Raw genomic sequence first — 25,434 nt, forward strand, 5'->3', positions numbered from 1 at the left:
AATGAATTTTGTTCCAATTTTTAAGTTTTAAAAATAAAATAAAAATTGAAACCAATGTAATTTCTTTAGGGAATTCGATATACTAGTATGTTTATGTGTTGCTGTGTTGTTATTCTCAACTTTTTGGTGGTTAGTTTCGACATGTCTTCCTATTATGACCTATTTGTCCACACTTGCTGCACTTATTCTTCTTTTTAGTTTCCCAAACAGATTTGCTTATTCTTTTCTTTGGTCTTTCAACTTTCACTCTTTCAAATAGAAGCAATACTATGATGTCTTTGAAATAGTCTGGTAATTCTCAATCTCGTTGTTTCCCTACTGGATATACTGTTGCGTCGTATGTTTCTATCCATACTTTTGTTGTGTAGTAATGTGAACAGTAAGAGTAGGGGTCTATGTTCATGTCCTCCATCATAGCAAGAGCACGAACATAGGGCATTTCATCCTTCTGAAATTTATTGCACGTGCAAGTTCGTTCATTGAGGTTTACAATCCCTGATTTATCTTCTTTGAATACCACAAATAGATATTCTTTTGTTGGATTTACCTATATTAGCGAGACAAATAGTATGATTTCTTTGTGTGAAGGAGTGTATTATATGTTGCATATATAGGGTAATAACAACAGAGCAACACAATAGCAACGACATTAAAAGCTACCAGAAATAATTCAAAAAATAATAACAATAAAATTAAGCAATCTTATAGTAAGTTTCCTATTTTTTGTGCTAGTGTCCTATTTGTGTATGTCTAATCTTGGAGTAATCAACACAAGCACTCCAAAAGTGTTGTTACATGTACCTCTCTAGCTGCCAGGTTGGCTGAGTTTAGTGACTTAACAATATTGGAAGTCATTGTTGAGTACCTATGGTTTTTGGAGTATAATCCTTACCATTTCTCATATCCAATTTTCTCCAAATATGGCCTAATGCGCTTATCCAAGTTGTCAAGCTCCTTCATATGATATTCGAATTTCTTTTTATGTATGTTATTGCTGCACCAAAGAAGGGTGCGCTATATTCCTTTGCATGTTTCTTATATGATATTTTCAGGTTGCTTAACAAGTGGAATATGCAGTAGCCATGTGTTATTTCTGGGAATACATTTTTTGTTGCTATGATGATGCTTTCACGTCGATCTGATATTATGCACTGGTCTTCTCTAACTCCATGGGCTTCTCTTAATTTTGTGAAAAACCACTCCCATGAGTTATCATTCTCAGAATCTGCTATACAAAAAGTAAGTGGGAAGATTTTACCTTTTACACCCTATGCACTAGCAGAGAGAAACATTCCTCCATATACAACCTTCAAGAAAGTGGCATCAACAACTATTATAGGTTTACATTTTTCCCTGCCTCTTGAAGATTCATTCAATGCCATAAATACAAACAATAAACTATCACCTTCTCATTTTTCGATGTCCACTATTGATCCAGGGTTGGTTTTTTGTAGCATGTACAAGTAACTTGGTATGAAGTTGTAAGATTCTTTTGCCTTTTCTCGTAATTCGTTGAGTGCGTGCTCCTTACTTCTCCATGCTTTCATATAATTCATTGTTATATTGTATCTATCATTCAAGTCACCTCTTATGTCTACTGAAGCGCATGTTGTTTTAGGTTGAGGAACTTTGGCTTGATGTAGTTGCCTATTAATTTTGATGTTTCTTGTCGTTGATCGCCGAATTTGATTTCCAATGAGCATGTGCATATTTTGTAATATTTTCTGATGATGAATGCTTGTGTTGTTATATTTCTTGATGCTCTTATGGACCACTTGCAGTTTTTGTCCAAACAAATAATGGTGTATTCTCTAGAGCATGATTTTAACACATTCTATTGGAAGTGATTTGTTATTACGAAGTAGCTGAGAACATTTTTTATTGTTGCTTTGTCTTTGTAGATCTAGCCAATTTAAATTTTGGAATGGCGAGGGTTTGTGATGACGAGTGAATCTATAATGTCAAGTGGGTGGTCCTTATTTTGGTTGTTCTCTAGTTGCTCTACCATTTCTACAGTGACTAGCTTTGCATAGTCAATGAAGTCAAATGTTTCATTGTCTTCTTCTGTGATTTCATATTCTTGTTGCTCTATTGTTGGTTCTATTGTTCGTTGACCATTCTCAATCATGGTCACTTATTTTGTTATTTGTTGGCTCTCTATATGCGTAGAACATAATTGAATTTAATGTTGTTTCCATGTTGTCGACTGTGTTCACACATAATGGACATCTTGTGAAGTCTATCTCCTTCATTTTCAACTGCATATAGAAAAGGAGACTTGCCTCATCCACTATTTTCAGGGGTGGATAGCCTTCCTTCACTTGATACTATAGTTGTATATGTGTTGTTGCAGGGTTACAATGTAATTGTAGCAACAATGTATGCACACGTTCTTCATATTTGCAATCTCTTAGTATCAATTCCCCTATAGGTTCAAAATCAACGTAATTCTTGTTTTTATCCCATTTTTTCGTTGCTATGAATAAGTGTTGGTAGTGATTCCATTCATTAAAATGTAACAAAACAAAATTATTATTAGCAACAACTAGCAAACAACTTCACAACAATGCGAGAGCAACGAGTAATAAATAAAGATTATATTCTACAGCCATTGTGTTAATAATAATATCCAATTTTTAATTTGAACATAATTGGATGAATAATGTAGAGAATGTATACGAAAAAAACATACCCGATTGTAATATGTTATTGAGATTAATTCTTAGGGCAACTCTTTTCCAACACTTTCTTCCTTGATCTGAATTTTTATACAAAATTTAAGTATCAACTATAAGTTTATTCAGACAATTTTGATGAATTAATTTTTGCCAAATCGGAATTCGATTTTTCGGTTGCTTACCTATATTTGTCTTGATTTTCTTCGAAATTGAATTTTGTCTTTCCATTTTCAAAGGAGTTGTTGTCTTTGATTATAATCGTTGCTGCACAATCAAGTCACCATTGTTGTTTTTGCTTTCAGATTGAGATGGCTATAGTTGTGGTGTTGCTTTATGATTGAGATGGTTGTAGTTGTGGTATTGCTTTCAGATTGAGATCGGTTGTAGTTGTGGTGTTGTTTCAGATCAAGATATGCTATAGTTGTGGTGTTGTTTCAGGTCGAGATTGGCTGTAATCGGCGCTATGGGTCGCTTGAGAAGGAAGGATCTTGTCGCCTACGAAGGAGAGAGCAAGCAATATTTTTGTAAATAAAACTTTTGTGCCATACAAAAGTTATTATTCCCGTATGATAGTATAAAATTGTTGTTTTTTAATATTATTTGGTTATTACAAAAAAAACCCTTAAATATTATGGGGTATCACTAACCAATCATAGAAAGATACCTCATATGGTGTTGAATATCTTAAGGTGTCAAATAAAAACCCTATTTAAAAGATAATCTTAAATAATAAGACATCATAATATAATTTAAAATTATATTATATAACTAATATAAGAATATTGCCAAAAATAGTTGATTTTATTACAAAATTTTAAAAAATATTATTTCAATTCATTAAAATTTAAGAAGAAAAAAAATATAGTAGGTTATTAATTAATTAAAATTATTTAAGTAACCCTTTTTGAGGAATAAATAATTTTCTTTTTAAATTTTAATTTTAATAATTTTTTTTATATATATTAGATATATTACAATTAAAAGAAAGATATGTTTGTAATTAACAATAAATTTGACTAAAATTATTTTTATATTAATTTCTTAAATACAGAATAAAAGTGTAACCGATAATGAAGCACGCAAGTAAAATGGCTAAAACAAAATTAATTTTTGTATTAAATTTGACGTATTTTTCAATAGCGTATTCGGTCATCAGGTTCTGACCGTCAACGGTCTTACCGACCGCTTTTAAATCACTGTTTTGCTTTTTGCAGGGTCTTAGAATTGGATTTTTCTGCCCTTTTATTTTTTTAATTATATAAATTTGTTTTTCTTCTATGCATTAATTTTTTTTATTATCTTTTCAACCCACGTGATTTGGGCACTCAGTTTTATTTCACTTAAGTAATTTATATTTTAATTGAAACAAGAAAAGTCATCGACATTATCGAGAAAGATAAAATTGTAATATAAAAGTTTTGTTCTTAATTTGAAAAAAAAGTAGGTTTAATATTTATACATTTTAAGAATTTCTTCAAGGATGAATTGGGTTATTGTCTATAGAAAAGGGAGTAGTTAAATTTGTAATTAAAGTAAACTTATCAGCTTTCACATTTGTCTCAATATTATTTGTTTCCAAAAGTCTGCATGTCCAATTAAAAACTTATATAAAGAAAATAAAAATCAAATCAAATCAAATGAAGATAAAATAAAAATAAAGATTTAGCTCATTAATATTGATAAAAAAAATATTTTAGTCCGTCAAATAATGTCTATCTTCTTAAAACAACAGCAAGAATGGAATAATATATTTACTATTGCAAATTAATTTCAGATTGTAGTTTACTATTATTATTTTGCCTTTTTTATTTTTTTGGGAGATGTTTTTGCACTATTCAAATAGGAAAAGTTTATTATACTGTTAAATATTATTTTAGCCATATGGTCGCCCATATCAAAATATGAAGGTGCCCTAATCACGGAGCTTTATGGAAATAACAAAAATAATAATTTTTCTTAGAAAAGATAATTATAATAATAAATAAAGGAGAGAACAAATTAGAATTTGGTCTCCAATTAAGTTAGGAAACGTAAGGCTTTTATTTATTTATTTTTTTTGAGGGAAAGGAAACGTAAGTTTGGGAGTTGAACTTTTATTTGTAGTTTAGCTTTGAATAAATACAAATAGAATTCATTATTTTATGCAAGGATTATAACTTTAACAGCAGAGCACCAGTTTGACTGGATTTATAATCTAATACAGGATTTTATTATTATTATTATTATTTTATTTTTAAATTACAAAATCAAATGAATTTCAAAACCATTCATATAATTACTCTCCGGTCTTTTTTTAAATTTTTTTTTAATACAACTACCATAAAGGTGTTTGTATTTGCTATCACCAAAATACCCTTACCTTTACTAAAACTCCCTCTGGTCCTTATTCCAGTACTATGCATACTTAAAAAAATTAGGTTTTTTTTTTCTTTTTTAAAAAGACAAAACAATAAATTGAATTTCAAATTTTATTATAATTCATTTTTACTACCATATATGAATATAAATAAGTAGTTTGCATATAAAATAATTATATATTTCCTAGAAAAAGATAAATATATTTTACAAATTATTGAGTATAAGGCAATAAAATGGCACTTTTTAACACTCATAAAAGACTAAAATCACCAAACTTTATTCTGACCAACGAAATTAGACCAATATTGTGAAAATAAATAAAATATTGAATAAATATCCCAAAAGAGAAACCCGAGACTGATTTTTTTATTTTTATTTTTTAAAGTGAAAACGTAGAAAATATATATACAATACATTTATTTACAGGGGTAGTTTGGGAAAAATTTAAATTGGTAATTTTTTTAAAAAGAAAGTAGGGAGTGAGATTGTGGAGTACAGACAGAAAAATAATAGAAAAAAAAAATCTGAAAATAAGAGTTTCTTTTTGTCCTCCATTAATGGAGGGAAGTTTGTAAAAAAGCAGCCTTCTTCTACTTCTGGCGCCATTTGAAGACGACCTTTTGTTCAAACTCCTCCATTTTTCTCCTTAAAAAAAAAAACCTTCTCCATTCTCTTCTTTCTTCTTTTTTACAACCACGAAACGTTTCATCCTTTCTCTCAACTTACACTTATATATATATTTATATATTTATCTGTGTGTGGTTTGGTTGAACTTTCATGGATGACAAGGAGAGCACGGTTTCTGGGTCACCAGAAAACTCGGGGACTGAGTCACCTCAAGCTCCGCTGGGCAACTCAGTGTCGAGTCATCAGGTGGCCGTAAACGTGGTAGGAACAGAAGGAAGTTTCGGATCGACGGCAACGGCGACGTTACCTCCGACGTGTACCGGCGGAGTAGGAACGACGGCGGTGGCTGCGGCGCAGGGTAGCGTTGACTCGCTAGGGAAGAAGAAAAGAGGGAGGCCGAGGAAATACGACGCTAATGGGAACTTGAGTTTGGCGTACTTGCAGGGTCTTAAGACAAAGCCACCTTCAGGAACGACACCGTTTACTCTGTCGTCCCCGGTTTCTTCTCCTTCTGAGTTCTCTTCTTCGTCTAAGAAAGGGAAAGTTAGGCCTTCTGGGTCTAGTAGCTGGCAGCTCGCTTCTTTAGGTGAGTTCAAGAACAGTACTACAACTCCCTCAAATTCAGGTGAACTCGGTGGCGCGTTTGTGTTAACATTCCTGCTTGTTTACCAAGAAAATGATGAGAAAATTTAGGGCACAGAGGTGGGTCTTCTGTCCTTGTTAACATTCCTTTTTTGGTAATACAAGGGGGGCCAACTTACCCACCATGAAAAGGAGTTCTTTTTCTTTTTTCTTTCTCTTCTTTCTAAACCAGAGCAAAAACCCATGACGACCAGCCATATATAGACTAAAGTTTATAGATAACAAAAGTTGATCATTTATTGAAATATAAAAAAAAAGTGATTTTATTTGTACTGAGTTTGGGATCTAAGTGTCATCATAGGAGAAGTCTGGCAAAAGGGATTAATCTTGAGCTGGCCAAACATAGTTCAACTATTGAACAAAAGCTATATAATTTTGGCTCCATTATATATAATGTCACAAAATGTGATCTCAAGCTTCATTTTTAACATTTAAAAGCTGTAAATCATATATTTAAAACTGTTTTTTTTTTTTGGTTTTCTTAACATTTGAACTCTGATCCATGAAGGTGAATTGTTTGCTAAAACAGCCGGTGGGGACTTCACACCTCATGTGGTCACTGTTAATACCGGAGAGGTAAAATGTGTATCTTTTCTCACTTCTATTTTTTTCTTCTTTTCTTACAGTTAACTTGGCCGTACAAACAAGATCTTTTCTCAGATGTAAGAATGTTTTTTGGGTTTGCATAACAAAGGTCCAAACTTTTTGAACATGCAGGACGTCGTAGAAACAATTCTCTCATTTGTTCATAAGGGTCCCAGAGGAGTTTGTGTTCTCTCTGCCAATGGAGCTGTTTCCAACGTCACAATTCGTCAACCTGGTTCTTCTGGCGGCATCCTGACATACGAGGCATGATTTCAATGATAACTTACCCATTGATACTCTTCTTGTCAATACAGTTTTGCTTCTCTTTAAATCTTATTGTTATATTTTTTTTATCAAGTCCTTGAAACTAAGGGGCTCATGGGTTTTCAAGCAGATGGTATGCCATTTTAGCTTCACTTAATGGAGATCGGTAGGAGCTAATTTTCGTTTCTAAAAAAAAAAAAAAAAATAGCATAGCAAAACCCGGTTCACAAAATAGTGTTTTTTCTCTGTCCCACAAAACTAGTCCCTCGTCCACAAACTAAACAAATAGTCTCTTCCCATTTGAAAGAACAGCTTGGTCCCAACTACCTTACCAATCTGCAATATTATCCAAATAATCTGCAATAAGTTCCTTTCTTTCTCTCTCCCACACTCTCTAACCTTTTAGTAGTGATATTTTGCTTTATCTAACTCCAACAATTATATGCCTAGTATATTCCAGGGGAGGGAAAATAAAATAAAATAAGAAGATATTTGAAACAGTACATACATTTGCCCGTTTAGGCTTATTATTTTAGCGGTTTAGTTTGTCTTCATTCTTTACTTCCTCGAAATTGCTAGTAAAGGCATGTGCTATTTCATTGACAAATGATTTTACATTAAGAAAATCATTGTGCAGATTTTATTTTATCTTAGGTGCTTGCCTGGCTATTACTGCTTTTACATATCATAATGGTATTGATAGTAAAAATACATTTGTTTAATATGAACTAGTCTGAATTTCGGACAGGGCCGCTTTGAGATATTGTCCTTATCTGGGTCGTACACTGTTCCTGAGTACTCTACCGGTGCAAGAAATCGGAGTGGTGGTTTGAGCGTCTCCTTGGCCGGTCCTGATGGTCGTGTAATAGGTGGTGGCCTTGCTGGTTTACTAACAGCTGCTAGTCCCATTCAGGCAAGCCTTTTCCCTTATTTTTCCGTGATATATAATAATTCTATACATGTAACTCTCTTGGCCATGAGTTTGGGAATTTTTGATAAAATGTAATGACTATATTCTGTATGCATAATCATGTCTCTTAAGTCTTAGAATTTATATGGTTTCACTGTTTGTTTCTGCATATTCAAGGTGCTCAATTCTCTAAAGACGTTTCTGAATACAATTCCTGAAACACTTTCAGGGATTGGACTCAGAAACCTTTTCTTTTAAGTGTACATGTAGATAGAACTATTTAGGTTTCTCTATAGAGAAATAATTAAAATTTACTTGACTCAAAATTAGTTTCATTAGATGATGATGATATGCATTCATCTGTTTTGGCAGATTGTAGTTGGAAGTTTCATGCCAAATGGTTACAAGGTGCAAAAAAGGAAGTACCATCGAGAGCAAACAGTGGCTTCTCCACCCCCAACAGCTCTAGACTCACCAGTGACAGAGGCAACTCCAATTTCGCAGGCTAAACCGAACATGGTCGAACCCTTCTCAAACAAGCCGCCAACCTTTCCGGTGCAAAGCCATGTAGAAACACAACACAACCCAACAACTACTACCAAAGAGAATCTGAATAATGGTGCCACACCCGTTCGTTTCACAGGTTGGAATAACGGCTCCTCAGAGTCCAGACCAGACCTTGGTCCATCTCCTGACATTAATGTTTCTGTTCGTGGTGAATAATAGCAGTACCACCACAACAACTACCAACAACAACAGTTTTTCAACATCACTTCCGAAGGCTGACATGTTTAGTTAACTCTGAGTTAAAACCAATTCATTTAAACTGGCTGTTGTTGATTACATTAACAAAACTTGTTTTAACAGTTTCGAGATTAGATTACATGAAATAATTTTATAGGTTTGAGACATAAATATATATCTTTGTCTTTGTTGGACTTGGACGTGGTCTCATTGCATGTGAAGCTTTTCACAGCAAAATAACGACCTTCTCCTCTTCTTTTTATTTTTCGATTTCGAGTTTGGCTGGTATTTATGTATGTTCTGAGGTTGACATTCTCAGCTCGTGGCATGTCAATTAAACGGCGAGAGTTAGGATTCTAGACCGTTACACAGAAAGACCAAAAGAGAGAAAAGTAAAGAGGATGAGCAATGTGAGCTACAGGAGCTCCATTCCCTTCAGTCGGAACTTCAAAATAATCCGAGGGATAAGGAGCTTATCATCAAAGAAAAGGAGGCTAGGGAGAGGTATGAAGAAGCTCAGTCCAATCTCATTTCCTTCCTTCGTCAAAAAGCTAAATTGCATTGGCTTAAGGATGGGGATGAGAATACCTCTATGTTTCATGAGTATTAGAGCCCGAAGAACTTCTAACCAAGTTTATGCCATAGAGGATAAAGATGGTTGCCAGGTGCACGAGCCCCATCAAGTCACAGCAGCTTTTTTGAGTTTTTATGAAGATCTCTTGGGAACGGCCATGGCTCACAGGAAAAGTGTGATCTTAGGGGTGATTAAACAAGGGCCACTGATTCATGAAACTCACAAAAGATTGCTACAATACCCGTATACAGATGAAGATGTTAAAAATGCCACCTTTGTGATTCTAGGAAACAAATCACCAGGCCCGGATGGATACAACAGCTTCTTTTTCCAAGACAATTGGGAAATGGTAGGGGATGATGTGTGCAAAGCGGTGCAGTCTCTTCTACACTCAGGCAAGCTTCTCAAAGAAATAAACTCCACTACTTTGACCTTAATTCCCAAGAACAAATGCCCTCGGTCAGTTATGGAGTTTAGAGCCATCGCCTGTTGTAATGTTATTTACAAGATCGCCACAAAGTTGATCTGTTCTCGCCTGAGGAAGGTACTGCCAGACATAGTTGCCTAGAATCAAAGTGGGTTTGTCCAAGGTCGATACATAGCATACAACATCATGGTTTGTCAAGATTTGGTGAGGCATTATGGGAGAGGGAAAGGCAAACTGAAATGCATGATTAAATTAGATTTGAGGAAGGCTTACGACACTATAGAATGGGATTTTATCGAAGAAATGTTAAAAGCATTTGGCTTTCCGAGTGATTTTATTCAGTTGGTTATGATATGTGTGAGAACTCCCAGGTTCAGCCTAATGTTTAATGGTTCTTTACATGGCTTTTTTGAAGCTAAAAGAGGCTTGAGACAAGGAGACCCAATGTCACCCCTGCTATTTGTTCTTGGGATGGAATATTTATCCCGAATTCTAATGAAAATCGGCAAGAAGGAGGAGTTTAAGTTCCATGACAGATGTGAGAATCTCCAGCTAAATCACTTATGCTTTGCAGATGACGTTCTACTTTTTTGTCATGGTAATTTCAAATCCATATACTGCCTGCTACAAGGTTTGAAGCTCTTTTCTCAATCTTCAGGCTTGCAGCCTAGTGTGGAAAAAACATCAATCTATTGTGCTAATATGAATGAATATGAAGTACAGCGAGTGATCCAGGTTTCAGGCTTTCAGAGAAGTTCCCCTCCCTTTACTTAGTTGGGTATTCCTGTCTGTGCAAAGAAAATACTAGCTGCGGAATGTGAGGTGATTCTTGAAAGGATGGTACAACGAATTCGAGTTTGGAGTTCAAGGAACCTTTCTTATGCTGGAAGGGCTACTTTGGTGAACTCGGTTCTTATGGCTATCCATTCATATTGGGCGCAAATCATGATCATTCCTAAGAAGATCTTACATAGAATTAATATAATATGTAGGAACTACTTATGGAAAGGTATGGTTGACTCAACTAGTTCGGGTCAGGTAGCTTGGGACGATATGTGTCGTCCTAAGAGTGAAGGGGCTTGGGATTCAGGCGGATTACCAAGTGGAATGAGGCAGCTATTGGCAAGTACGTTTGGGCAGTGGCTTCGAAACAAGACACACTATGGGTACAATGGGTACATGCGGTCTACATAGGTGATGGGGATTGGTGGGCCTATACGGCCCCAAGTACCAGTAGTTGGTACTGGCGTCAGATTGTTCGGGTAAAAGAAGCATACAAGGAACTCAACTTGCTCCAGTTGATCTCTTTGGGTAAATACAAAATTAAAGAAGGGTACACTCTCCTTTGCTCATCTCATTCGAAAGTCTATTGGAGAATGGAGGTGTGGAATAGACTTGCCATTCCGAAGCATAGATTTATTCTATGGCTTTCGGTCCTTGATCGATTACAGGTGAAAGAGAGGCTTCACAGGTTCAAGATAGCCCACGATGACCAATGTGTACTGTGTGGAATGAGTAAGGAAACTAGAGATCATTTATTCTTTGATTGTCATTTAAGTAATCTCAGTTTTCTTAGCATAAAAGAATGGCTAGACTGGAAGGTGTCTACAACAACAATTCCAAAATTGTTAAGATGGATTGCTCGGGCAAAGCTCTCTCCTTTTATTAAACAGGTTCTGGCAGCGACTCTTGCAGCTACAGTATACCAGATCTGGCATTGCCGGAATGTTGCAATTTGGAATCAGAGGGTTTGTACGGTGATGATACTCACAAAAAGAATACAAAGTGATGTGAAAAATAGAATTCAAGGTGTAATGCCAAAGAAAGTAAATTTGATAGATAGAGAATGGTTTGAAAACTTGTAATTGAACTTTTCAGGCCTAATTTTTTGGTGCTGTATAGGTTGTAATTTGTTTGATTGTTGGGCAATACACGGATCTGATTTACCCAAAAAAAAAAAAAAGAGGATGAGCAAGTGGGCTCCCTTTTGAACTTTGTCTCATGTTATAGAGAATGTTTACAAGGCTTTTGAGTTGGTAACATAATCAACCCACTATAACAAACTACATATAACAGTGGTTATAGAATGTTACCAACCAAATTAACTAATACAACAGTTCACTAACTAGCGAATCAATAACAGAAAAAACAAAACCAACTAGCTGCATTTAGTCTTTATTACAACGAGGACCAAGCGAAGGGGTCGCTGAGTAGCTCAATTAATACCTCATGCGCGCAAGAGACCTGATTGCCAAACTTGAGAAAGTACGAGTTGAGCAAATTTCTCAACAAATTGCCGGACGCGATCCCAATTGACTTTCTGTATTCACCGAGCATATCTAGGAATGAAGAGATGATAATAGATGATGATCAATGTTATATTATTTTATAATATAATGTAATATTATATTATATTATAATATAATGTTTTAGATTAAATAAATGTGACAAAGAATGTCACATATTGTAACATATAATAGAGAGTTACAATATCTAGATATATGAGATATATCCAAATAATGTAACATATTTGTGTTACAAATTTGTAACTTCCAAATATTACCCTTTATTGTGTAAATTTGTTGTTACACAATATTGAGATGAATTTCATAAAGTCATATGTGAAATGACTGTTAGATATATGATTTTAACCTCAGTAATGTGTTTTGGGAGTTACAAAATCATTTGGGAGGGTTTGGAACCGTTTGGAAAAACATCACATTTTTAAGTGCTGAAATTGTTCGGTGGCCGCGGCCTGTGGCAGAGACTAGTGGCCGCGGCCACAAGCCAAATACTGACCAATTTTTCAGTTTTTTCAATCTTTGTTGAACGGCTCAAAAAACCCAAATAACTCCCAAATCTCATTTTTAATTCCGTATTAATCCAATTAAACATTGGTAACAGCCATGGGGGTTGGTGGAATTTGAAATTCAAAGGGTGTCTCTAAACTCTATAAATAGGAGCCTATAGCTCACTTGTAAGACACAACATTTCTATCCATTAGAGCATTTTGCTAGAAACACCTTGAGGCTTGATAATTCCAGAAAGCATTTCCAATATATGAGAGAGATCCCTTAGTGCTTGAGTTAGGGGGAAATAAGCTTTTGGACAAAGGTTTTAAACCTTGTTCAAGTTGGTGATCCCCAACACTCGTCTTTTAGGTTGTGTTAGTGAGAGTTTTCTTTGTTTTGTTCTTACAATTTCTTCTATTGCTTTTCTTCTCATTCCTCTTGTTTTATTTACTTGTAATTTTGTTTAAAGTTGTAATCTTCTTTTCTTTCGTTCCAAACACTTTTACTTTATTTGTAATCTTTTGCTTAGAGTTGTATTTTCACTATTCTATTCTTCTTTTCTTCTTCTTCTTCCTTTTTGTTTATTTGTACTTTCAGTTATAGAGTTGTAACCTTATTTAATCAATCTATATTTATTTGTAATATTATTGCATAGAGTTGTAATATTCTTACCCATATCCATTGAGGCAAATACATTTTTTCCTAACATTCAAAAGCTTATCCCTTTGTTTGTTTCAATGGAAGGTGAGACCATCAAAATCATGAATCAAGACCTAGTGAGGTTGGATAGGTTTGATGGATCCAATTTCACTAGGTGGCAAGACAAGGTGAGATTCCTTTTAACCACTCTCAAAATCGCCTACATTCTAGAATCCACTCTAGAACCTCTCCCAACACCATCCGACAAGGACACTCCCGAGGAGGTGGAGAAAAGAAGGAAGAGGGAGGAGGAAAATCTCCTTTGTAGGGGTCATATCCTCATCGCCCTATCCGATAGGCTCTATGACCTCTACACCGAGACCAAATCGACCAAGGAGATATGGGATACACTTGAGAAAAAGTTCAAGGCGGAAGAGGAAGGTACCAAAAAGTTTTTGATATCTCAATACTTTAATTTCAAATTTTTTGGTGATAAACCTATTCTTCCTCAAATTCATGAATTGCAAATAATTATTAACAAACTGAAAGTTTTAAAGATTGAGCTTCCCGAGGCCTTTCAAGTTGGTGCTATAGTGGCTAAATTACCACCAACTTGGAAGAGCTATAGGAAAATAATCCTTCATAAAAATGAGGATTATTCTTTGGAGGAAATCCAAAAGCATATTCGAATCGAAGAGGAATCGATATGTAGAGATAAATTTGTGGAGGGGTCTAATGGAGAGACTTCCAAAGCAAATGCGGTGTCACAACCAAAACATCCCAAAAACAAAGGAAAAAAAGGTAACGAGAAACCTTTGGGTCCAAAAACCAACCCAAACAAGTTTAAGGGCGAGAAATGTCCTTGCTTTGTGTGTGGGAAAAATGGTCACTATGCTAGAGAGTGTAGGCATAGAAAAGACCAACAAGGACCTAAGGTGAACGCAAATCAAGATGAAAACATAGTTGCTACCCTTAGTAAGGTGAATGCGGTCCAAGGCAAGGTGAAAGGGTGGTGGTATGATATATGTGCCACCGTCCATGTCACCTATGACAAATCATTGTTCAAGACCTTTGAAGAGTCAAAGGGCAACCATGAGATTCAAATGGGCAATGAGGGCAAATCCAAGGTACTTGGCAAAGGTACCATTGAAGTCTTTTTCACCTCCGGCAAGAAAGTTACATTAGTGAATGTACTTTATGTTCCCGAAATGAGTAAAAACTTGGTAAGTGGTGATTTTCTTGGCAAGCCTGGCATTAAAGCCGTTTTTTAGTCCGGTAAACTTATACTTACCAAATCAAATGTATTTTTGGGAAAGGGGTACTCTTGTGAGGGTATGGTTAAATTGTGCACCAATGATGTAACTTTCAATGTTATCAATAAAAATGCTAATTCTGCCTATATTGTTGAGTATGATTCTTTATTTTTGTGGCATCTTAGACTATCGCATATAGGTTTTTCAACCATGAAAAGAGTAGTTAAATGTGGTATGATTGCATGAAATATTAAAAACTATGGTAAATGTGAAACATGGTTAATGAAAAAATGATTAAGAAACAATTTCCTAGTGTAGAAAGATCATCTAATTTACTAGATTTAATCAATAGTGATCTTTGTGAATTAAATGGTGTTTTAACTAGAGGTGGTAAAAGGTATTTTCTTACTTTTATAGATGATTTTAGTAGATATACCTATGTGCTTCTTTTAAAGCATAAAGATGAAACTTTTGATGCTTTTAAATTGTATAAATTAGAAGTTGAAAATCAACTAAATAAAAAGATTAAGGTGCTAAGAAGTGATAGAGGAGGAGAGTATTTCTCTAATGAATTCAATACATTTTGTGAAGAAAATGGTATAATTCATGAGTGCACTGCACCTTATACACCACAACACAATGGTGTTGCCGAAAGGAAAAATAGGACTTATCTAGAGATGATAAATTCTATGTTGGTGTTTTCTAAGTTGAACTTCAACTTATGGGGTGAAGCGCTTTTAACCGCTTGTCACATTCTTAATTGAATACCGATGAAGAAAAATGAGATATCTCCATATGAGTTATAGAAAGGAAGAAAACCCAACATAGTGTACTTCAAAGTGTGGGGGTGTCTTGCATATTGCAAGAAAAACGAACCTAATAGAACAAAGTTAGGTTCAAGAGCCATAAAGTGTGTTTTTGTTGGTTATGCCAACAATACTAAAGCTTATAGGCTATTAGACTTAGAGTTATAGAAAGGAAGAAAACCCAACATAGGGTACTTCAAAGTGTGGGGGTGTCTTGCATATTGCAAGAAAAACGAACCTAATAAAACAAAGTTAGGTTCAAGAGCCATAAAGTGTGTTTTTTTTGGTTATGCCAACAATACTAAAGCTTATAGGCTATTAGACTTAGAGTCTACTATTGTGATTGAATCTAGAGAAGTTGAATTCTTTGAGAATATGTTATGTGACAACAATTCTCAAGCTTCAACATCTCTAAAGGAGAATTTGTTATATGAGAACAATTCTCATGCTTCTACATCCAAAGTCGATTCTCAAGAGGATAATTCTCAAAAGGATGTAAAACAACCATTTGAACCTAGAAGAAGTCAAAGGCTTAAAAATAATAAAAATCTAGTAGTGGATGAGATAGATTCTCAGCGAATTTCGTTCTACATGGTAGAAGGAAATAGAGAGGAAGTTATTAGGAAAATTCCTATTGTACTTCTCGTTGAGGATGATTCTAAGACTTATAGAGAAGCTATGCAATCGAGAGATAGTGAATTTTGGAAAGAAGCCATCAATGATGAGATGGATTCCATTCTTTCCAATAACACTTGGGAATTGGTAGACCTCTCACCGGGGTCTATGCCAATTGGGTGTAAGTGGGTATTTAGGAGAAAATACCACACTGACGGCACTATCCAAACATTTAAAGCTAGATTAGTAGCTAAAGGGTTTAGGCAAAAGGAGGGTATCAACTATTTCGATACTTATGCGTCTGTTGCAAGAACAACTTCTATAAGAATTTTGTTCGCTTTAGCTTCCATACACAACTTGTATGTTCATCAAATGGATGTCAAAACGACATTCCTTAATGGTGACCTCAATGAGGAGGTCTATATGGAACAACCCGAAGAGTTTGTCCTACCAAAACATGAACATAAAGTTTGCAGACTTGTAAAATCTTTATATGGATTGAAACAAGCTCCCAAGCAATGGCATGAGAAATTTGATCAAGCCATCATGTCTAATGGGTTTAGACATAACAATGGTGACAAGTGTTTGTATTCCAAAACTTGTAAGGGATATGTGATCATTATTTGCTTATATGTGGATGACATGCTTATCCTAAGTAATAGTATGAAAGGGATAGAAGAAACGAAGAGGTTTCTATCATCAACCTTCAAGATGAAAGATCTTGGACAAGTTGACACCATACTTGGTATCAAAGTAAAGAAACATAGTGGAGGTTTTGCGTTAGGACAAGCCCACTATGTTGAGAAAGTATTGAACAAATTTAACCATCTCAAGGTTAAAGATGCCAATACTCCATTCGATCATAGTGTAAAACTACAGAAGAATGAAGGAAGAAAGATGGCTCAATTGGAGTACGCTAGTGCTATAAGGAGTCTAATGTACGCTGCCCAATGTACTAGACATGATATAGCATTTGCGGTAAGTAAACTTAGTAGGTTTACAAGTAATCCAAGTGTGGATCACTGGAAGGCAATTGGAAGAGTCCTAGGTTATCTCAAGAAAACCAAAGGACTAAGCCTTCACTACTCAAAATTTCCTTCAATTTTAGAAGGATATATATATGCAAGTTGGATATCCAATCTTGGGGATAACTTGTCCACAACTGGTTGGGTATTTACACTTGATGGAGGTGCTATTTCTTGGGGTTCCAAGAAACAAACCTGTATATCTCATTCCACTATGGAAGCAAAGTTTATAGCTCTAGCTGCTACCGGCAAAGAGGCCGAATGGTTAAGGGATCTGTTGATAGAGATTCCCCTAATCAAAGAGAATGTATCTACTATATCGATACATTGTGATACCCAAGCGACATTGGCTAAAGCATACAGCGGAGTGTATAATGGGAAGTCTAGACATATTAGTCTAATACATGGATATGTAAGAGAATTGATTCAAAGAGGAGTCATCTCAATATCCTATGTGAGAACAAGTGAAAATCTGGCGGACCCTTTCATTAAGCCACTAACGAGGGATTTAGTGGCTGCATCATCTTGAAGGATGGGACTTAAACTCCCTAAAGAGATTCACGATTGATGGTAACCTATCTTAACACTAGTTATTCAACTAGTGTTAGGTTCAATAGGCAACAACAAGTCAATCAAGTGAATATTAGTTGTACTCAAAACATGTCCCATCTGAGATATTGAGTACTTGTGCGTTACCAAGTTGAGGGTTAAAACCGAAAGGGTTTTTAATAGAATTCAGTCTCGTGAAGACAAGTATTTTTGGTAACAAAAATACTTTAAGAATTCTACCTATATGGACCTAGGGGTGGTGCCGCCTCTCATGAGAATTGAGAGTATTCTCAAGAACGTCCATGAATGGAAAGTGCACATGGCCATTAACGGTGCAAAGCGAGACATAGAGGTCTCAAGTGAACATCGCAAATGTGTGTGTGTTATCACCGATTTGTTATCATGAAAAGATGATTCAATGCCTAGTGCAACCAAATTTTTGACAAATTTTGTGATAATTACACTATAGTAAAGTTCAAGTTGAAAAACACTTTGCTCTATGTACTAATGCAATGACTCCTATAAGAGAGAGTTCTTATTTAATCAAGTGGGGGATATGTTATATTTTAAAATATAATGATTGATAAAATAAGTGTTACAATAGATAACTATTTAATCTAGTGGGGGAATGTTATATTATTTTATAATATAATGTAATATTATATTATATTATAATATAATGTTTTAGATTAATAAATGTGACAAAGAGTGTCACATATTGTAACATATAATAGATAGTTACAATACCTAGATATATGAGATATATCCAAATAAAATAACATATTTGGTGTTACAAATTTGTAACTTCCAAATATTACCATTTATTGTGTAAATTTGTTGTTACACAATATTGAGATGAATTTCATAAAGCCATATGTGAAATGGCTGTTAGAGATATGATTTTAACCCCAATAATGTGTTTTGGGAGTTACAAAATCATTTGGGAGGGTTTGGAACCGTTTGGAAAAATAACACATTTTTAAGTGCTGAAATTGGTCGGTGGCCGCGGCCTCTGGGACAGAGACTAGTGGCCGCAACCACTAATGTCTCTGGCCGCGGCCACAGGCCAAAAACTGACCAATTTTTCAGTTTTTTCAATCTTTGTTGAACTGCTCAAAAAACCCAAATAACTCCTAAATCTCATTTTTAATTCCATATTAATCCATTTAAAAATTGGTAACAGCCATGGGGGTTGGTGGAATTTGAAATTCAAAGGGTGTCTCTACACTTTATATATAGGAGCCTATAGCTCACTTGTAAGACACAACATTTCTATCCATTAGAGCACTTGGCTAGAAACACCTTGAGGCTTGATAATTCCATAAAGCATTTCCAATATCTGAGAGAGATCCCTTAGTGCTTAAGTTAGGGGGAAATAAGCTTTTGGACAAAGGTTTTAAACCTTGTTCAAGTTGGTGATCCCCAACACTCTTCACTTAGGTTGTGTAAGTGAGAGTTTTCTTTGTTTTGTTCTTACAATTTCTTCTATTGCTTTTTTTCTCATTCCTCTTGTTTTTTTACTTATAATTTTGTTTAGAATTGTAATCTTCTTTTCTTTTGTTCCAAACACTTTTACTTTATTTGTAATCTTTTGCTTAGAGTTGTATTTTCACTATTCTATTCTTCATCTCTTCTTCTTCTTCTTCCTTTTTTTTTATTTGTACTTTCAGTTATAGAGTTGTAACCTTATTTAATCAATCTATATTTATTTGTAATATTATTGCATAGAGTTGTAATATTCTTACCCATATCCATTGAGGCAAATGCATTTTTTCCTAACATTACACGGTACATGGATGACTACTGTTTTTAATTGTTCTAAGTTGTACATAAGTGTACGGGAAGAATTTCCCCGAAGTGATGTGACATTGTACTTAAAATAAAACATGCCAATTTTGTGGAAAGACCTCGCTGAGAGCGTCGAAATATGAACGATGAGCTTTGACCTCAAAATGAATGAATTAGTTGATGAGCTTTGAGCTTAAAATGAATGAATTGATTGACGAGTTCGGAGCTCAAAATGAATGAATTGATTGACAAGCTCTGAAGTCAAAATGAATGAAATGATTGATGAGCTCTGAGCTCAAAATAAATGAATTGATTGATCAACTCTGAGTTCAAAATGAATGAATTGATTGATGAGCTTTAAGCTCAAAATGAAAGAAATGATTGATGAGCTCTGAGCTCAAAATGAATGAATTGGTTGATGAATTCTGAGCTCAAAATGAATGTGTAATACCGACTACTTTCTAGACCTCGGACCATTAAAAACTACTAAACATAACTACTATTTTGGAATACATACATACATACATACATACATACATACATACATACATACATACATAAAATATTAGAACTTTATTAAAAATCCAAAATACAGTACGGAATACAAAATAAGGTATGGGTACCCATTGTTTAGTACATAAAACATAAAAACATAAACTTTAATCAATTTTTTAAATACTAAGTGCGGAAATGCATAAAACATAAATTAAAAGACTTGAAAACAATGTCATCCTCGATCTTCCAGCAATTCAATCCATCCCTAATACACATGCCAAGCTGCCACGAATTTGTCCCGCCTTCCAAGTTCATTTTCCTGCACCATCTAAAATAAAAGGAATGAGCCTAATGCCCAGCAAGGAAAATCTACTAAAAACATATATCATAAAACATATACTATAAAACATATGACATAAAAACGTATATCATATCATATAGGACTACAATATTAATGGCTATTAACTCATTACCGTAGCATGCGATAAAACCATCTAGGTCATCAGTCTACTAATCAAGGTAGGTTAGATAACAAAGTAATATATGATAACCCATCTAGGTTCTCAGTCTACTAATCGAGGTAGGGTAAATCATAACTCTAAACCATGATAATGATAAAAATCTTGGGGTTTGCTATCTTAGCAACTATAAGCCTCAAGCGACTAAAAACATATTCATATGTATCTACATAGCTTATAATCATATCATAACACATCATATAAACACATATAATCTAACCTATTTTCCTTACAAAAAACTGAGATATCGGAGACAAGAATGAGATTGGAACACTCCTAAAACCAACAGTAAAAATCATGAGATTCTAAACAAAATGAGATGAAAAAGAGAACTAAACCATCGAAGTAGAAACTTACCGAAGAACCTTAAGTTTCAAGAACTTAAATACCTAACCAAGAAGTCATAAAATCATGTTAGGATCTGAAAGAAAATGGAAGAAAATAAAAGAACTATAATGAACTAAATCTGAGGATAAGAATACCTTGGATGAACTATGACTTTGATCTACACCTCGATACCGAAATAACACTCTATCTTACTTCCCAAGTGTTTAGAAAAGCTTAGATTGGAAAAGATTTTATCCTAAAACCCAAGTGTTTTCTCTCTAGAGTAATGTTAGCAGCTTGGAGACTCTGAAGAATGCTTGAATGATGAGTGAAATGGTTGAGAACTAGGTCCTATTTATAGAGTTCAAGGAGTGAAACCAACCCATTTTTAAATTGAATAAATAAATAAATATAAATTGAAAAGATTTGAATTTTTGTTTCAACAAATGCCGAGAACTCGATAAAAAACGTTCAAGAGCAAGTCCAAGTGGTTAAGGGCTGTTTCTAGCTCGGATTCCATGAAATTTTAAAAACTGATCCAAGGGCCGATATATCGCCCTACCCTAGGCGATATATCGCCTATGCCTATGCCTATGCCTCGAGCCTTCGTGGTTTCGTTCATGCAAAGTCGACGTGTTTTCCGTATCTCCCGTAGGTGACATATCGACCCCTATAGCTGCGATATATCGACATACACTGATATTTTAAACATGTTTTTGCACATTTTCAGCACATTTTGAATTTTTTTAAACAACTTTGACTGAGTAAAACGTGATCCTAATAGCTGCTGGAAGGTTCTAGAGCTTCTAGATTCATCCATTATTAATTTATTCATTTAAAATCCTTAAATCCTCAAATAAACATGCTTGTGACAAGTGTCATGCTCTTAATAATTCTATCTAAACCTTAGGTTATAATAAATAATATTTCTAGGACCAGCTATATTAATCAAACCTTATGTTATAATTAATATCTCTAAACTATAGGTTAAACTTATAAAATCCATAACTATTTCTATGAGTTGGAATTACTATCTAGCTCAAAATGAATATAATGATCGATGAGCTCTAAGCTCAAAATGAACAAATCGGAAGATGAGCTCTGAGCTCAGATTGAGCAAGGAAGAATGATGAGCGTTTGAGCTCAAAATGAGAAGGAAGGGAACGCGGGAAGAAGGTCAAGAAAGCCTGACATGCGGACCAATCATGATAAGCTTTCTTAACCTTATTCTATTATTTTTTCTATAAATAGTGTAAAAGAGACTCATTTTGGGGACCTTAGACTTTTATATTGACTAATACAAGTAAGATTGTGGATTGAGAGTTAGAGCATGGGATGACTTAAGCATCGGAGTATCTTCTTGCAGGTACTCCTCCTTTGTTCCTACTTCTCAATTCGATGAAGATCACATTTATGCTATTGGATAGGCCAATATGATGTGCATCAACTAGAGAACTACATCGACTAATTACGACACAACAAATTAATATACGAATGAAATAAATTATTGATTTGGGGAAGATTTTGAACTAAACAATTGACGCCATATGTGGGAAAAGAATGATAAAGCTATGTGTGATAATATTGAAAATCATCTTTTAATTCTTACGCGTTTATTGTTTCTTGAATCTTCTTACAGAAATCAAATCGACAGTAATCAGTAAGAAAAAAATGAAATACCTCGATCGAAATCACAAGAAGAGAAAGCTAAGAGTCAATCTACATAGATTGATTATATGAAGGAATTACATAAGTTGATCCAGTACATGCAACAGATGAAGGAACAAGATGAGGCGAGATTTCTTCTAGCGGAGGAACGACAACAACAAGCAGATGAATGACACCAAAAGCGGATAGAAGAAATGGCTGCCCAACACGCTAAACTGGAGGCGCAGTTGGCGATGATGCGATAATGGGGGGGGGGGGGCAAGGTGAAGAGTCTCAACTAGAGAATAACCTTGAGCATCAAGAAGAGGAGGAAGATGCACCATAGATCTATGAAGAAGAGGCGCAAAAATCATCGTAGAAAGAAAAAGAATATAGTGGAACTCATACAACAAAGAGAGTAGAGACACCAACTGCTAAAAAAGAATCACAAGCTCGCCAATGACTGTCAACGCCAACGGTACCATCCGATTGGAAGGAACAAATGATGAAAGAAGTCCTTGATAGGATGAATAGTGCAAGAGTTCGAAGTTCAACATACATGACCAATGAAGCAATCAAAGGAATTTTCAAATCACCTTTCACCGATTGGATTGTGAGTGAACCAAAGCCAGAAGATTTTGTGATGCCCAACTTTGCACGGTTTGGCAGAAGTTCAGATCCTTTCAACCATATTTAGTAATTCCAGCAAAAATGGCAATGGAGACTAATATTGAAGCAATGCAGTGCAGAGCCTTTGCAACCACCTTGGTGGGACCAACAATAAGATGTTTCAAGAAGTTGAAACCAAAATCAATCTACTCTTTCGTGGAATTAGGTGAACTATTCGTGCAGTAGTATGGAGGGAACACAAAGACACCTAAAATAGTGGGCGATCTGTATTCAGTGCAACAATCAGTGAATGATCATCCGCGAACATACTTAAAGAGATATTTAAAGTTGGTGCATCAGATAAACAATGTGGACAAAATGGTGGCAAAGAACTGATTCAGAGAAAGTTTGCAGAAAGGGTTGCTGCTGAGAGAGCAACTCTATTTGAACCCACCAAAGATTTAGCTATCATAAAATCAAGGGCCGAAGGGGTGTTCAAAATATTAGAAATCAAAGAGGCAAGAAGGACTGCGCTGATCACTAAACCTGCCAAAGGAAACCCACCCCTTAACGACAAGAAGGACATGAGAAGAGCATAGCAACTCCTATTGTAGAGGGGAAACTATAAACATGTCCGAGAGGATGGTGAAAACAAATATCCACATATAGAAACTACAATTCCCGTGGATTAGATTTATAATGAGAACATAGAAAATTTGATATGGAGATATCCATTCAAGATAAATTCACCTATAGAATGAAGAGACTAGAGCAAGTATTGTCCATTCCATAAAGACGTGGGTCACACACTCGCATAGTGCAGATCTCTATATAACCAGGTGCAGTGCATCTCAGGGATAGGAAGGTTGTCTCAATATATTAAGAATGCATAGATCCCCACGCAAAAACACAGAACTCCACCGAAGTCACCAGTTCAAATAGTAGCAGAGCAGAACCCACAACAACAGACACTGGCTGAAGATCAACCACAACAGCCATTAAAACATATACCAATGATATTTGGATACGCAGAGTCTTCGGTGGAGAGAGATGCAAAAATGAAATTTGAGAAGATAACATAAGAGAGAGTAAAGAGAATGCGCTACTTGCATCACACTGTGAACTATGTTGCCCCGCCAGAACGTTATTTCCCAGCACACCCAATCACTTTCACTGAAGATAATTTAAGAAATGTAAACCTCCCACACAATAATGCTCTAGTGATTAAATTATAAGTCAATTAAGCCGGGTACTGGTAGATGGTGGAACCAGTACACAACTTCTTTTTTATGATGCATTACAAGCTATAGGGATTCCAGAAGAATGATTAAGGGCGTCCACATTCCCCATCATTTCTTTCAATAACATGAAAGTGTTGCCAAATGGAGCAATTGAGTTGAAAGTAACTTCCACAGAGCGTAATTTGGTAGTCGTGGTAATCGATTCATACTCCAGTTACAATGCAATTATGGGCAGACCCAGGGTGCACAAGATGCAGGGAGTGGTTTCAATTCTACATCATGTGTTGCCTTATCAATCTCCCTATGGGACCTACACAATCAACATTAAGGGATGTTAAAAGCAGGCTAAAAAGTGTTGCGTGCTATTAATTAAAGTAAATCAAGTGGTAGCAGGGGAGGAAGAAGGGGAAGATGAATCATTTAAATTAAAGAGAAAATTACCATCATACTTGAAGGCACTTGAAGAAGAGGAAGAATGTGCAGAACCACAGTCAATTGTAGATGAATTGGAGGAAGTGTGATTAGACGAGGAACATCCAGAGAAGACTATGCTGGTAAATGCCCAACTGAATGTTGAACAAAAGCAGTTGTTGGTGGATTTTCTCAAGAAGAACATATCAACTTTTGCATGGACAACAAAGGATATGCTAGGTATTGATCCTAAAGTTATGATGCATTAGTTGAATATAGAAAAGTGTTTCCTTGCTGTGAAACAAAAATAAAGACGGTTCACCCCTGTGATAAATCAAGTAATAAACAAAGAAGTTGAGAGGTTGTTGCAAATAGGGGAAATTGAGGAATGTCTGTACCCATCATGGACTTCAAATCCAGTCATTGTGCCAAAGAAGAATGGGAAAAAATGGGTGTCTATTGATTTCACCAACTTGAATAAAGAATGCCCAATGGACAGTTTTTCTTACCAAGTATAGATCAGATGGTGGATGCAACGAAATGATATGAACAAATGAGTTTTCTGGATGCCTATTTAGGGTACAACCAAATCCCAATGGTAGAAGAAGATAGAATTCATATTGCGTTCAAGACTGAGTGTGGACTCTATTGTTATAAGGTGATGTCGTTCGAGTAACATACCAGAGTCTCATGAATAAGATTTTTTTAGAACAATTGGGAAGAAAAATGGAGGTGTACATTGATGATATGATTGTAAAGTCCAAAAAAGAAGCAAATCATCTTAATCATCCGAGGGAATGCTTTGAAGTGTTAAATAAATAGAAGATGAAGTTGAACCCTACGAAATACGCATTTGGGGTTACTTCAAGCCATTTTCTGGGCCACATAGTGAGCAAGAGAGGAATTGAAG

General features: G+C 35.2%; 1 protein-coding gene across 2 annotated transcripts; it reads left to right on the top strand.

The window, feature by feature from the left end:
• Positions 1 to 5,520: 5,520 nt before the first annotated feature.
• LOC133831271 (AT-hook motif nuclear-localized protein 1-like) lies at positions 5,521 to 9,002 on the top strand. 2 transcript variants are annotated; one of them, XM_062261510.1, is made up of 5 exons: positions 5,521 to 6,288; positions 6,814 to 6,881; positions 7,023 to 7,154; positions 7,903 to 8,067; positions 8,437 to 9,002. In XM_062261510.1, the coding sequence occupies exons 1-5, from the start codon at positions 5,814 to 5,816 to the stop codon at positions 8,785 to 8,787; spliced, it is 1,191 nt and encodes a 396-aa protein (XP_062117494.1). In that variant the 5' UTR covers positions 5,521 to 5,813; the 3' UTR covers positions 8,788 to 9,002. The 2 variants fall into 2 exon arrangements, with proteins under 2 accessions (XP_062117494.1, XP_062117495.1); XM_062261511.1 differs by having other exon boundaries at positions 5,522 to 6,249.
• The last annotated feature ends 16,432 nt before the right edge of the window (positions 9,003 to 25,434 follow it).

The sequence above is a fragment of the Humulus lupulus genome, chromosome 4 (genome assembly GCF_963169125.1).
Source record: "Humulus lupulus chromosome 4, drHumLupu1.1, whole genome shotgun sequence".
Taxonomy (NCBI): domain Eukaryota; kingdom Viridiplantae; phylum Streptophyta; class Magnoliopsida; order Rosales; family Cannabaceae; genus Humulus; species Humulus lupulus.

What these genes read in the sequence shown, in the direction of transcription:
- LOC133831271 (XM_062261510.1), top strand. Translation starts at nt 5,814, where the DNA reads ATGGATGACAAGGAGAGCACGGTTTCTGGGTCACCAGAAAACTCGGGG. An exon ending in GCGGCATCCTGACATACGAG is followed by an intron (nt 7,155 to 7,902) that starts GCATGATTTCAA and finishes AATTTCGGACAG; the next exon opens with GGCCGCTTTGAGATATTGTC. An exon ending in CAGCTGCTAGTCCCATTCAG is followed by an intron (nt 8,068 to 8,436) that starts GCAAGCCTTTTC and finishes CTGTTTTGGCAG; the next exon opens with ATTGTAGTTGGAAGTTTCAT.